This window comes from Ctenocephalides felis, unplaced genomic scaffold (assembly GCF_003426905.1).
Source record: "Ctenocephalides felis isolate EL2017-DRISC unplaced genomic scaffold, ASM342690v1 CF-g0.4_SCAFFOLD_01492, whole genome shotgun sequence".
NCBI classification, from domain to species: domain Eukaryota; kingdom Metazoa; phylum Arthropoda; class Insecta; order Siphonaptera; family Pulicidae; genus Ctenocephalides; species Ctenocephalides felis.
This window is the reverse complement of record NW_020537646.1, coordinates 44,711,542-44,727,560: the sequence shown is the minus strand read 5'-3', so window position 1 is coordinate 44,727,560 and position 16,019 is coordinate 44,711,542. Positions and strand designations below refer to the sequence as shown.

At 31.5% G+C, this 16,019-nt stretch overlaps 2 protein-coding genes across 2 annotated transcripts; both read right to left on the bottom strand.

The window, feature by feature from the left end:
* Positions 1-12,222: 12,222 nt before the first annotated feature.
* LOC113371283 lies at positions 12,223-13,125 on the bottom strand. The gene has a single exon (XM_026611916.1). It carries the CDS (start codon positions 13,123-13,125, stop codon positions 12,223-12,225), a length of 903 nt encoding a protein of 300 aa, XP_026467701.1.
* A 350-nt stretch (positions 13,126-13,475) lies between these two features.
* On the bottom strand, positions 13,476-14,918 carry LOC113371282. The gene has a single exon (XM_026611915.1). The coding sequence runs from the start codon at positions 14,916-14,918 to the stop codon at positions 13,476-13,478; it is 1,443 nt and encodes a 480-aa protein (XP_026467700.1).
* Between the last annotated feature and the right edge of the window lie 1,101 nt (positions 14,919-16,019).

Sequence of the window (16,019 nt, the reverse complement as noted above, 5' to 3'; positions counted from 1 at the left end):
CAAATGTTATGGCAAGGCCATGATACGCTCCAACTTCCATACTTCATGTCACTGAATCATACTGAATACTGTCAAAATGTCATGTATTTGCTGTGCATTCAGGCGTTTTACACAAACTGCAACGTGACGCGTATGTTATGAAGCTTGATCAGAAAGACCCTGTTATGTAAAATCGTTTTGTTTTTGACATTTGTGCGGTTTCTAGGTTAGGTCTTCTATTAACCTGAGAAAAACGGCCCGACTGCAAAGCAACCACATGGCCTTTGTCTAATTTAGTGTGGAAAGTTCTTCATAGCATAGCCTTGCCATAACATTAGTCTGTTATGCGGCAGAATTGGTCGATTAATCGTGTTCGGAAATAATGAAATTGGCGACTTAAAAACACAAAGTAATTGGTTATGTTATAATCGCACCTTATACATTTATATTAGGACATGTTATTCATTATTTTTATAGATATTTTATATGTTATTGAACATGCAGATAATAGTTTAAAATCATGTTTCATTTTTTACGAAAGTTAAGGGCCCATTTTTAGATAAAATAGACTGTAATGTAGCGTTGTTATAGCAACGCTATGTTACGCTCCTGTCTTCATATAAAATGGTAGTATAAACTATCGAAATGTATTTACTGCAAAGTCAGGCGTTTTAGATATAAAACATAACCCGACAACGCACAAACATAAAAAAGAATCATAACTGCATCTTTCTGATGTGCATTTATAACACATACATGAAGATAGATTCTATGTGTGAATCATCTGATTGCACATCAAGCACATAGCATTTTGACAGTTTTTACTACCATTTTATACGAAGAAAGGAACGTAACATAACGTTGTCATAACAACCATCTATTTTACTTGAGAATTGGCACCTTATACGGTGCTATAATTTTTATAATGTATCTACGTGAACATCCACCAAAATATTTACATATTATAGAATAACATATTGGCAGTGGCGTCGGAACCAAGTTTTTGATGGGTGGGCTCGTTTTTTTTTTTTTTTAGATAGGCAGCCAGTGGTCTCGTTTTTTTTTCTTAGAGATATTATCCCATATAATTTTTTGAAATTGATGGGCGGGCTGAGCCCCCCCATCAAAATTCATGGGTGGGCTCAAGCCCACACAGCCCACACGGTTCCGACGCCACTGCATATTGGATATAGCATATATGCTAATATGAATTATTTACGTTAAGGCTCACATGTATAAAATGTTCTCGTATACTTAAAATGTCTTCCAGAAATCGTAAGAACATTTCAATATGAGAAATACTTAAGAAGATTTCTAAAAATGCATTTTGTGTTCAAAATGTAAAAATATTCAAAACATAATATATTTATATACAGATATATTATTTATTCTCTACAATATAAAAATATGATTATTTGATATTTTTTATGAAAACTTAAAGGATGTAGATAATACACAAGTTTTAAATTTATTAATCGAGTATAGCTCCAATATTGAAAATTATAGTTTAAAAGAAGCAAATGGTTTACGTTCAATATATTGTGTTGCCAAAGTGTAACTTTTTTATTAAGAAATTAAGAATTCTTAAAACTTTTTTAAAACCTCTAAACAAATATATGGAGAATTTTGTTCCAAAAGGTTTATTAAAATAATTAATTTAAAATGTAAAAGTTTTAAGTGTAGCTAATTTTATACCTTACACTTATTTAAATCATTTTGATTTCATATGATGTCAGAATCAATAACTTAATAACGCTTATAATTTATTAATGAGTATTTTAGAGCTTTTCAAGACTCATAACTCGAATACTATTTTATCATATATTCTAGACTTAATTTCAAAGAAAACAAATGTCTTCCAAATATAAACTATGTATTTTGTTGTTCGTAAAAGTATATAATTTATTAAATTTGTTTGCTAAATAAGAAACATTAAAAGATATAAATAATAATTGTTATGAACATAACTAAATGTAATTATATTTCTTAATCTGAATGTTTATAAAATATATCGACTAGTCTTCCAATGTATAATATCCACATAGATATTGTAGTTATTATAAAATGTAGATTCTTTAAAATATGAGACAATAATGAATACTGTTTGAAATAGAACAGTTACAAAAAATGATAAATAATTATCAAAATGCAATTACTACGATTAAATAAATAAAGTAAATCGTGCTTCCAATTGATTTGAAATTGATAACTGTTGTGATTCATTCTATATTTATCGAATAGCAATATATTGTATTGGTTTAAGAGATTGAAATTGTGTTATTTAAAGATAATGTAATAAAAATATAATGAATTGCAGTCATATAATGATCATAGTTTTATTTTAGTCCAGAAAATAAAGTTAATTTGATAAGCAAGTTATACAATGACATGAAAATCGACTCGACTAGTTGATTTTCAAAATGTTTCAGAATATTCGATATTTTGAGGGAGAAATATTACTGCTGACAATTTTTATTGTTTGGTACACAAAGGTTATAATATTTTTCTGTTTATCATTGCTAATATTACCAGTAATTTGAAAAAACTGACAAGTTTTTATGAAGGCAGGTCTAGCGGTTTCGGAGATCTAGTAAAATAAAGCAAAAAAAATGCCATTTGGCGGTCCAAAATGATCATTAGACATATGCACATCAAATTATCAGAATTTTATAGAGATTCTAACAATAAGTATAAATTTTGTTTACAATCCTATGGGTTCCGTACCAATGTTTATCCGATAGACGGCGACGCGGCGCTTACGCGCTTCGATATTTCGTCTCTATGCAGTTAAAGCAATACGATTGCTTTGAAAAAAAGTTCAGAATTTCAAATTTTTGTCAAAAATGTATAGTTTCTCAAAAATCTAATTTTTTCAGAGTAATTTTTTTTTTTAATTTTAATCTTTTTGCAATTTTTAGAACGGGAAGTTTCAGCAATTTGCCTTAAGGCAGGATGCCATGCGCCCCACTAGTTATTTCAAAATTTTTTAAATATTTAAAATATTAAGTTCACTATCAATCGTGCTTTTGAAGCTAAATACTTCAATCCTCCTTCCATTTATTTAGTCGACAAATATAGAATTACTATTAGAATTGTGTAAAATTTGGTAAAACCGTTTGATTATAATTAGCAAGTCAAGAAAAAATAGCGAAAACGATTAAATAAATTTTGGAAATTTCAATGGTCAGTTCTATATCATTATTTTTAACTTCGCGTAGCGTAAATTATTGTAATAATCCAAAAATCGAAATTGAAAATTTCTTCACGTTTTGATGGTTTCTAATCATTTTGGTATGTACGTATGGATACAATTTTTTGTCTACGTTTTCGGGCGCACGGATCAACCGATTTGAATGGTTCAAAAAACATTTGATTCCTATTGATACGGAGATTAGTTTTGTCAAAGGCGGGTCTAGCAGTTTTGGAGGTACGGAGCAAAAAATGCAGAAAATAGAAATCGAGTTGTGAGAGATCGGAGCATCGGATTTGAATGATTCAAAGAACATTCAATTCGTAATGATTGGAAGAAATACTCAAACCGTTTCTTTAGACTTAGCAAAAAGTGCAAAATATTTCATCCATGTTTTCGAGATTTCATTTGAAATCTGAGTATAGAGAAATTACTCTATACTCGGATTCAAAATAGTTTTAAGTTAGCTAGATTCGTATTGCAAAATCAACGCAATTGCTCGTATTCATATATTTAACAATTTTCTACTCAAATCTGCTTGGAAAAAATGTTAAACTACAAATTTAAAAAATATGGATAATAAAACTTTACTTGAATGATTTCTGGATTCGAGCTGATCTATTTATATCATAAATGGTCAAGCTTTTTATTCGTCCGTTAGTTTTGGCTGTGATAAAACAAACATACATATATAACAGTCAGAAAATAAAAATAAAATCAATAGAGTTTCATTCGGAGCCTTTTGGTACCGACAATGATCATAATGGTCGTAATAATAGAATAGCCTCAGCACAAGAGAACCGATACAATAACTCAAGAACCGCGGTTGCGTAAATGAAGCGAAAATGTTTGTTTTTCTCCCATTGCTTCTGAAACGTTACTTTATGTTTCAATCACACAGATATCAATTCACATAAAATGTTAAACTTCTTTTTCATCGATTAAAAACAATTTTTATTGCCCATATCGAGTTTTTTTTGTACATCAAGAATTTTTTTGTTATCCATCTGCTATTCCGAGCCCGTAAGCAAATATTAATTACAAGATTCACTGGCAGTGTTCTCAGCGAAGGCACTCCGTACAGGTTTTCAAAATACATTAGTTGAAGTTAATTATTACTTGCGGATTGCGGGATTGTTTTCATTTTATTTATTACAACATATTTTTTTGCATTTATTGTACGTCTATCATTCTTATCTTCCAGTGTCTTTCTGTGTGTGCCAATTCAGAGCCGGAAACTAATAAAGGCATGATTCTAAACGAAGTATTTTAATCTGAAATTAAATGTTTGCCACTTCTGAAACTGAAACTTTTGTTATTGCTTCATTGGATGCATTAGTTTATTTGAGATATATTATAATATCAATTGTTCCAACTAAATAAAAATAATAGTAGCTTATATAAAGCATATATTTGCTATGTAAAGAGATCGAATTACCGTTTATAGATATATCTATAGATAATTTATATCTATAAACCGTCGACAATACCGTTTATAGAAAAATATTTTAAAATAAATTAAAAAAAACTCTAAAATGTTTTAATTTTAATTATTATTTGCATAACTCATTAAATTTAAAATATCGCATACATATTGTACAGAACATCTCCATTATAAGAATTACCAAAATCAGCTGATGGCTCCTACAACAATATACAAAGTTGACATCAAAATACAAAAGTAAAATAGAAAACCACCATATCCAGTTAGCGAACAATTTCTTCTGAACTAAAAAGGAAGCTGATGAGAACTTGGCAACTAGATATCGCCTGATCAGATAATAAGATCATTTTATTGGAAATTATTTTAATCACAATACTTAGTTATTAGTTTAGCTTATAAATATGGCGTATATTTCTGATCAGTAAAAAAGTGTAAAAGAATGCATATATGATCACAAATAAAAACCTTGCATGGTATCAATAGTATGCGTCAACTCTTATGTTTTATTGACCATTGATGTTTTATTGATACATACATTTTATATTTAAAATAATATTTATATTTCTATTATTTTAAATTGTTTTAATTTTAATAAATATGACACCTAAATGTCTAAATATTTAGATACTGAATACATGCCCAGAACTTAAAGTCAAGCTGAAACGGGGGAATAGTATGTCTTTAACTGTCCTAAATAATTATCCTAAAAAAATAGAAAAAAAAATTCAAATTGTTTGGAAATTCTGAGCTTTTAAGTGCAACTTAGAGCTTTCATGAAATGATGACCATGTTTTTGTTATTGTGGCTAATTTTTAGTAATTTTGTTCATTTAAGCTTTGGAACCATAACCGTGAATAACATTTCTAGGACCACAGTGAAATATAATATCACAATTGCGCCAAGTTTTCGAAAATAGAGACTTCTTTTGAACTATAAATTTAAATGTTTCAAAATCAGTCATCTGTCTCTTCTTAAAAAATGTGTTTAATGTACTAGATTTTTATTTTTTTACTTCAATTTTTTTAATTATAAAAACATTGTATTCTACCATTTTACAATCCTGCCAACTATTGATGAAACTTGCCAACACTTTAGTACATTGTTTTAAAGGAGAACTTCTTAAAGTCGACCACTAAAAAATTAAATTCATAGCTCAACAGAAAGTCATAATTCTTGAAACTATGGGGTAATTGTGTTAATATTTTTTACTGTAGTCCTAGAAATGTTATTCATTGTTAAATAAGTTTAAATAAACAGAATGAATATAAATTAACAGCAATAACTGAAAGAAGGTCATAATTTCACCAATGTTCTAAGTTGAACTTAAAAAAGCTCATGATTTTAAAAAAAAAACGTAAGTTTTTTTTTAATTTAATGAATGATATTATTTAGTGCAACGCATTTTTATTATATTTTTTTAATATACAGCATGATAAATTTTAATTACTTTACATATTTAATATAATTGATCTAATTAATTAACATATTTAATCTATCTTCTCTAAGTTCTCAAAACAATATGTTACGACAAATGCTTATATAATTTTTTTTATTAATTCTATTCTATTTACGTTTACCAGCTTTGATTTTATTTAAATACTACAAGATTTACGTAGAATCTTACAGGGTCTATAGTATTTTAAGAAGTTCAATTTTGTCTATCGACTCTATCACCAGGTTTCATCAACATCTCAGGTGAGTATTCCTAAGGTTTTTTCTGTTGGTCATTCCAGAGCAATCATCCTACCAAAATAGTAGTACTGTGATGACTTCAATTTGCAATTTCCGTATGATGAATCGCAATATTGATAATATTTGGCTCCGCTTTTTTTTCAACTGGCCCGACTCTGACCGGGCTGTTATTAATGGTTTTCAATGGAGCATCTTGGAACGAAGAATCCAGAGGTCAAGTTTGCGTTCGCGCGGAGTTTTCATGCCACAGACATTTCTGCCGGCGAGGTCGCGCGGGATATAAAAAGCTCGACACTTTTCATTTTTATTATTGACGAATAATACACAAACGTGCACCAGCATTTATTACTCATACCTTTTTCAAACACTAAAACTCGTTCTCATTCATTTACTATATACCCTTGAAGTAACGAAACGAACGGTTGCTTGGCTTTCTTTTGCAAATCATTCATTTTTTAACTGATTTCGTAATAATATTACGCGTGACGAATTCTCTTTTCTATACTTACGAGATTACATTTTGGAATAATGGTTTATAAAAGAGTCTATAGGACAAAATACTTCGAAAATTAGATCATATTCAAAATTTATACCTAGTAGACGCCGTTGGGTGTTGCTACTATCTTCTAGTTTATATTGTAAGATATTTATTATTAGCAATCTCTGATTATTGTTGTTGTAAAACAGATTGCAGAATAAAATTAAATAAAAAATATCGAAATTGAAAAATGATATAGAGTTATCCAATATACAGTAACTTTAGTACAAATTCCAAATTAATCTAATTGAAAGAATTTGTTAAAACGCCAGTTGCCTCACTGCAAAATTCTTTCTATTATTATGCTGCTACCTCATACTATTGCTGAAATAATTTTGAACGAACATAATTCATCAAGATTAACGATATAAATCTTTAGGTAAAAAACTCAAAAGGCCTCAAGGTTAGAATTTAGAATATATTCCTGGTGGGTGCGTCGACGAAGTCGTGCAACACGACTTTATGAAAGAAGAATAAATGCCTAATTATAATCAATATATTTTTGAGTTTTGCCCATTTCATTTCGAGGAATTTGCTAATGATGCTTGAAAAGTCGAAAAGACAACATCTATAAACCTGATCATCAGATTTTTTATAATATTGAAGATAATATGCTTTATGAGACTGACCCATTCTCGAAAATGTTGGTACATCTATTTACATTTGTTTTTAAGATATCCATTAAATTGAAAACTGACCTAAAACAATTCAAATAAAGTATGATGTAATACAGCACAAAGTAGGATAAGAAAAATTACCCCATCTCGCTTATGTGCCGATAATAGAGCGCAATATCAAAATCACTACATTTAAGAGCCATTGCCAGTGAATTTAAATTGTTAATTAAAATAATATATTGTTAATTAACAGGCATAGGTCTGTTTTACTTACACCAAATTTATCAGCAATCAGAAAACGGTACTTATTGTCCATATGATAAATATTTTTTAACTCATTGGACCATTTGATTTTTAAACTTGTCAGAAAAAGTCTTCATGACGAAGAATTCTGTCGAGTAATTACCGTTGAAAACTAGTACATGCTAAGTGAAACCAAGGTAAAACGTCAAAAAAAACATAAAATTAGGAAACCATGTTTTATATTTTTCAACTGTTTTTATTTCGTTTGACAATATTATCAATTACAATATCATTATTTTGAGCAACTGGATATTAAATGAGAAATAATTCATTAATAATTAATTAAGTCCCTCCATTTTATCCATAGGTATTGTGTTCTACATTTATATTATGTTATAATTGATATTATATTATTATTTTATATTTTATATTCATCATTTTGTTCTTACAATATTGAAATTAAAGATTTTAAATCGTATTTTTTTCAATTTCTAATATTTCTCAGATTGAATTGTAAATATTTTCGCACGTTTTAGATATATGCACGATTTTTTAATATTGTCTACAAATCTTACGTCACTCATTAAATCCATGGGATAACACATAGATGATGTAGCTATCGCAAGCAACATCTTTAAGAAGATATATGTCAAAATTTTATGATATACCGACGATTAGTTTACAAGTTACAGATGTTCAATATTGTGGGTTGATTTATCATTGCTCTTTGATGGGTAAAAATACCATCACTACCAGAGCATCGCTTGATAAATGTTATCTGGACTCTGCCAAATCGAGGCAAATGGTGGAGAAGTGGTTTGCTGATTTTAATTATGACCATACAGACCAAAAATTTGGCCAGAGGGCCAAATTGCGCTGGTTACCCCGAAAAATATAAAATAATCCACCGAACTGTTTTGGAAAATCGAAAAGTGAAAATGCTTGAGACAGCTGACACCCTAAAGGTATCAATAGAACATTCTGGACATATCGTCCGCACATATTTGAATAGGAAAAAGCTCTGTGCGGCACCGCTAAATGGGTGCCGCGCGAACTCACATTTGACCAAAAACATAACAAGTTGAAGAAGAGTATTTGGATCTGAAAATGAAACTAAGTTTTTGCATAAATATGTTACCATGAATGTGACCTGTTTTTACCACTACACTTCGGAGTCGAATAGACAGTGATACGAGGGGACTAGACACGATGAGGAGAAAAATTGCAAATGATCAGCAGGCAAGGTTATGGCGTCAGTTTTTTGGGATTTGCAAAGAATGATCTTCATCAACTATCTCGAGAAAGGCTAGATCATCAACAACGAATATTGCATAACGTTATTGGACCATTGGAAAATTTAAATCGGAAAAATGGCCCTATTTAAAAAAGAAAAACAGTGCTGCTCCATCAAGACAACGCGCCAAGTCACAAATCCGCCAAAACAGAGGCTAAAAACATGAATTGGGTTCCGAATTGCTTCCCCACTCACTATATTCTTTAGATCTGTTTCCCAGCGACCATATCCTGTTGTCAGATCTCAAAAAGATGCTCGATGTAAAGAAATTTGTGACAAATGATGAGATGATAGCCGAATTTTGTGTCATAGTACAAATCGTACTACAAAAATGGTTTTGAAATGTTCGACGTTTTCTATAATCGGTAGATCGTCTTTCAAGAAAACTATATTGAATAGAAAAAAGAATTTAGCCAAAAAAATAGGTTTTTCTTAGTTATTCTACGGACTTATTGAGTGAAGTGATAGATACGTAGTTTTTTTAGTATTGCCTATACAAAAGCAAGTAGGTACTCTAATAATATATATAACTAGTATATATATATAATTTTCAACAAGCGACCCATACTTAATTTAAGTTAGCCATCAAATGTTTGATTAGTAAACGCCAAAATTAATTAAAATAGTTTCAATGTTAATAGTATTATTAGTTTTTTGTGATGTGCTACAGTTTATAATCAAACCACTACCATAGTGAAATAGTAGAGAAGTTTTAAATGTTTTTAGCCTAAATTAGAATTAAAATCAAAATCATTTCAGATTTCCAAAAAATGAACAAAAAATTTTTGTTCTCTTCAAAAACTAATATTTTATTCACAGTATTAACACAAAGAAATGTTTATTGAATTATTCTAATCAGATGAACAGTTCTTTCAATAACTCCTACTTTTTCACTTTTTGCTCCGTATCTCAGAAATGGCTGGAACTGTCTTCACAAAAAATAATTGGCACATATCCTCATTAATAAAAATCAAATGTTTTGAATCACTTTTATCAAATGCGCTTTTCTCTCAAATGTTCGAGTTTTCATTGTCTGCCATTTTTGGTTCGTATCGCCGAAACGGCTGGATCGACTTTTAGTACGTATTACTAAATGCTTTTCACTATAGATAATGTTATATATAAAATATTTATATTTAAAATTTATATTTATAGTAGTATTTTCCAAAATTTAGTATCAAACTTTAAAGATTTTAAACATTTATTTGTTGTCCTAAATGCTATTTACTGAGTTTGAAAGTTTTGCATCTTTTAAGCGGATTTCAACTTTATAAAATGTTGGTCTAGTAAATATTTTTAAGACAGCAGTTATAATTTTGTATTGCTAATGCCGTGCCCCTTGTGTATGTTTGCAATTAAGTAATTATCGAATGAAATTCCCATTGGGACCGGGAATTTGAATCAAAAGTGAATATGAGAATATTTTCAAATTAATCGCATAGGCAGCCACGGGCATGTTATGTAAAACGTGTGGTACCACATACTGGGCGCAAATTGTAATCCGCGAAGAGCTCCGGGCTAAGCCGTGATTGAAGATTTATATTCGTTGATTCGAATTCGCTTCATATTTAATCGGAAATTTATTTTATATTAGTTGCTCGCATAAAAGTCCCGAGACGATGCGTTTGCCAACTAAATACTGAGATATATAAAAAAGGATATAGTGAATTGCAACTTCATACTGCGAAAGCACTAAGAAGAATTCAAATAAAATATAGATCGCGGCGCATACAAATTATGGAACACTAAAAATGTTTTATGTTGTCTACAAAAATGGTAACGGTAACATAAAAATCAGTTTATTTATAGATGAAATCTGTTTTAACCTTTATGGTATCTCAATTGCTATCCACTATTTTTATTATGTTCATACTTAATTTTCACGTGCGTATGCCTACTATAGACTGAAATTCATATGGTCAATATTTGTTCAGTTAGAATTGTAAATAGCACAAGATAAGATGAAAAAAAGTATTTGTGTCTGTAGAAGGTTCAACTGAAATTTAGTCTTTTGTCTCAAAAATGCTAGCTTACTTCTAATCGTAGTTTACTAACTTTGAATGAGTATCGGTAATGTTTCACAATACTTTTCCAGTTTTGGTTAATTATAAATGTATAATTGTTGATGTTGGGGGGTTTCTCAACCCCTTTCGAAGTATTTTATACTTCGAGGAAAAATAAAAAAATTAAATGTATTCAGAAAACAAAAACCAATGGTAAACAAATATAAATTAAAAATAAAATTCTTCTTACTCCGTAATCAATAATAAACTAAAATATATTCTATATAAATTTTATATAAATGAAAAAACAAAAATGAACACTAATTAATATTGTATGAAAATGTTATCTGTTTTGGAAGTCCAAGCCGCGGCAGCTATTTGGTTGGATCTGGAAACATCAGCGTAGTCGGTTGGATAGGTTGAAAAGAAATTCGAATACACTGACAAATAAAAATAACTGTTGACTTGACACACAATAGAAATTTAATCCACTGATAATATTGAACTGATAACAAACACTGAAAGGAACTGAATGTATTGATTGCAAGTAACTGAATGAATGAATTAAACCAAAATGAATGAAAACCACGGAATAAATCAACTCGAACACTGTAAGGAACTGAAAGTAACTGAACGAATGAAAGGCGCGGAATGAATTGATTTGAATGCCAAAAACTATTGCCTGCATCGGCCTTTTTATGAGTCAGAATTGCCCGATTGCCTAAATTTGAAACGTATTGTCCGAGTAGAAAAACAAACCTTTTACAGGTCCGACAACCTACACAGGTGCGGCGCAAACATTTTCCCCCGACTAAAAGGTTAGCCTTTTATACTTCTGAAAATACTCGAAATTGGTACATAGTGAACCTCATGATTAGGAAGGATAGAATTGCCAAAATAAATTCAAACTTTCATTCAGAGTAGATCGGTTACGGAAGCCTGACCTCGCGCCAGGGTCCCCTCTCACGACCTACCACATTCACACGATCTAGATTGCGGAAGTTTTATTTTCGCGCCAGGGTCTAGATTTTTTGGACATTTACAAGAATCTTCCAGAGACTATGAGGGGTGTTCTCATCGCCCTGAAGATTGAAAATTTGGCAAAACTATATATAGAAGCAAATATATCATGAGATAGAAAAGTTTTTTTTTTTTGAAATGAATAATTCAGATATAAACTATTGAATAGGTAGGGGGCATAGTTTGACAACAGGCCGCTTGATTAGGGTATTTCCGTTTTTACCAATGCTACTCGAACCACTCCATCAGGGCCCGGAAAAACCTCTTCAACTCTTCCCAACCCCCAATGAAGCGGACGCGCATTCTCTTGTTTTACAACTACCAAATCACCCTTTTTAATAGGATTAGTGACTGTATTCCATTTCTGTCGGACCTGTAGCTCGGTTAGATATTCCACATTCCATCGCTTCCAGTAAGAAGCGACAATATGATCTAACAATTGTTTTCTTTTAGTCAAATTCAAGTTTTCATAGTCAACGGGCAAATCCGACAGAGGCTCTTGCATTAAGAAGTGCGCAGGCGTAAGAGGTTGAGGATCCGATGGATCATTGCTCAGCCAACATAACGGTCTTGAATTCAGTAAGGCTTCGATTTGATTGAGGACTGTATTAAACTCTTCGTAGGATAAAATTTGCAACCCTATAACTTTAAACAAATGGGTCTTCACTGATTTAATATTCGCCTCCCATATACCTCCAAAATGTGGGGCAAACGGTGGATTAAATTTCCATTCAATGTCATGTAAAACCAATAATTCATTGAAACGCTTTTTATACTCTTCGGAATTTAGGAGAAGGAATAAGGAATCAAGAGTATTTTTGGCTCCTATAAAATTGGTTCCACAATCGGAGTAAATACATTTGATAGGACCACGCCGGGCTAGGAATCGTTTCAAGCAATCTAAAAATGTATCGCTTGTTAAATCTGAAGCTAATTCGAGATGTATCGCCTTAGTGGCTAAACAGATGAACAAGCATATATAAGCCTTGTAGGTTCGAGCGCCTCTGTGACGACTCATGGAGATATTGAAGGGGCCTGCATAATCAACGCCGACGTTTAGGAAAGCTCTACTGGCTGTTATGCGCGGTACTGGTAAGTCGCCCATGAATGGAAAAATGGGTTTCGGATTCTGTCGAAAACAAGTTATACACTTGTTAAGACGATTGCGAATTATTGCACGAGCCGACAAGATCCAATATTTTTGCCTCAATAAAGATAATACTAAGTTTGATCCAGTATGTAAATTATTAATATGGTAGTAATCTATGAGACAATTTACTACTTGGTCTTTTTTTGGCAAAAGAAGTGGATTGTTATTAGTTGTTAATCCTAATCTACCTTTAACGCGTAAACAATTATTAGAATCCAAAACCACATTTAGTCGGCAAAACTTCTTCGAACAAGACTTTCCGTTCGTTAATAGTTTGAATTCTTCGGGAAAATGATGTTCTTGGACTAACGAATAATAATAACCTCGGCTTGTTTCAAATCTGAAGTCAAAAGTCGGTTTCGATTTGTTATAATTTTACAAAACTTCAATATATAAGCGAAAATTCTTACAAGTTTGCACCAATTAGAAAATTTTTGCGTTAATTCATATAAAGGATTGATCGGTGGTATGACACTCTTTACTATTAGAGCGTTAGCTTTTCTTTCTTGATCAATATCTCCGGAAGGTTCAACCGTTTTTGCAGGCCAAGTTGATATAGGACCATTCAACCAATCCGGCCCAAACAACCAATTCTTATGTTGGATAAAATCCTTAGGTCGAAGACCTCGAGAAACACAATCGGCTGCATTTTGATTAGAAGGAATGTGAAGCCATTGTGCATTAGGAATGAGATCCCGTATTTTTGTTACCCTATTGGCTACAAATGTTTTCCAACGAGTAGCCGGTCCTGCTAACCAGTGAAGGACAATCATAGAATCGGAAAAACAGTAAATAGAATCAAAATCTATACTATGTTGGTTATTCGTTAATATAAAATTCAGAAGTTTTGACAGTAAATGACAGGCACAAAGTTCAAGCCTGGCTAATGTTTGGTTTTTAATCGGTGTTACACGCGATTTTGAAATCAACAAGAAATTCGGATTGCCAAGAGATTTAATATAAACTACCGCTCCATACGCTTGCTCTGAACTATCCGCGAAACCAAATAATGAACATTTGTTTTGTTTTGATGTTTCGAGATAACGCGGAATCTGATAGTTATTAAGATGCTCTAATTCGGAATATACGGCTAACCATGATGTAATAATAAATGATGGTAATTCCTCATCCCAATCGATTTTTAATGTCCAAATTTTTTTCAATAATATTTTTATCTTAACAACTATCGGAGTTAGGAAACCCAGAGGATCCCAGATTCGCGCTATTACTGAAAGAAGTTGTCTCTTTGTCCATTTTCTCCACGTAAGCTTTATTTCGAATGAAAAATTATCTGATAAGGGATCCCATTTTAATCCCAATACCTTTGTAGAAGATTCCATTTGAAAATCCGATTTAGAGAAATGTTTATTTTGTACATCAGAATCAGAAAAAAGTTTACGCAGATTAGAATTATTAGATTCCCACTTTTTTAATTCAAAACCACCAGACGATAATACAGTCTGCAAACCCTCGCAAATGGTTTTAGCGCTATCCAAGGAGTCGATACTTGTAACCACATCATCAATATAGACATCGTTCTCAAGAATTCTAGAAATAGATTGAGAATATTTGGAACATTCGTCTCGGGATAGTTGTTTGATGGTTCTGATAGCTTGAAAGGGAGATGATGATAGACCAAAAGTTACGGTATTTAATTCATAGATGCCAATGGGTGCATCGGGAAACGGTCTCCATAAGATTTTTTGATATTTTCTATCTTGTTTACGAACCCAAATATTACGATACATTTGTTTGATATCAGCTGTTAATGCTATAGGCCCGAAACGAAAATTTAGAAGGATTGAACAAATGTCGGTTTGTAATTTAGGACCAACATGCAAAATTTCGTTCAAGGAAGTGAATTCTGAATTTTTCGCAGATGCATCAAACACACGCGTAAAGGCGTAGAGGAACTTTCTTTTTCGACTGCGAAATGAGGAATATAATATCCATTTTTTATTTTAATAAAATCATCGACTTCCTGATCTACCGGACAATAATCGACAAAGGATAATTGGTTTTGAGTCAGGTAATCTTCTATAACGGCGGCATATTTTTTATGAAATTCGGGATATTTCAAAAATTTATTTTCAAGCATGTGGTATCGCTTTAAGGCTAAATGAAATGATTTGTATAAATTTCTGCCTTCACTTTTAAAAGGCAGCGCTACTACATATCGTCCATCTGGAGATCGCGTAGTAGTTGTAGTAAAATGGTTTTCGCATAAATCATCGTTAGAAGAGAGGATTATTTCGGGAATGTCTTCTAATTGTAAGAATTTATTCATTTGTAAATGGAAATCTGAATCTGAAACATTACATAAATTAGTAGAAGTGCCGGTATTTTCAAATAAATCAGGAATGGAACCTAATATTAAATAACCCAACCGGGTTTCTAGGGCCACAGGTAATCCTTTATCATTTTTAACTTGATTAGTGCCAAGAATTTCGCCGAAAACATCGCAACCCAAAATTCCGTCGACCTCCTGGGGTGTATGAAAGTTAGGATCCGCTAAAGGATAATTCAGAAATGTTTTGATGGATGAAATCGGAATGGTAATTTGTGGTTGCTTTCCCACTATCTCGTGTACTACGTATGCACAGACCGATAACTGATAAGAATCAATTAAAGATTTCAAAGTGAAATTAACTAATCCAATAACTTTATGTGACGAATTGCCTAACCCGATCACTTGGGTTGATATTGGAAGAATTTGTAAATCAGCCTTTTTGCACCAAGTTAATGTCACAAAATTTCTATCGCTTCCCGAATCAATAATTGTACGTAATAAAATGTTTTCTTTTCTAGTAGTAACTTTTACTACTGCTGTCGGCAATATGGTAATATGA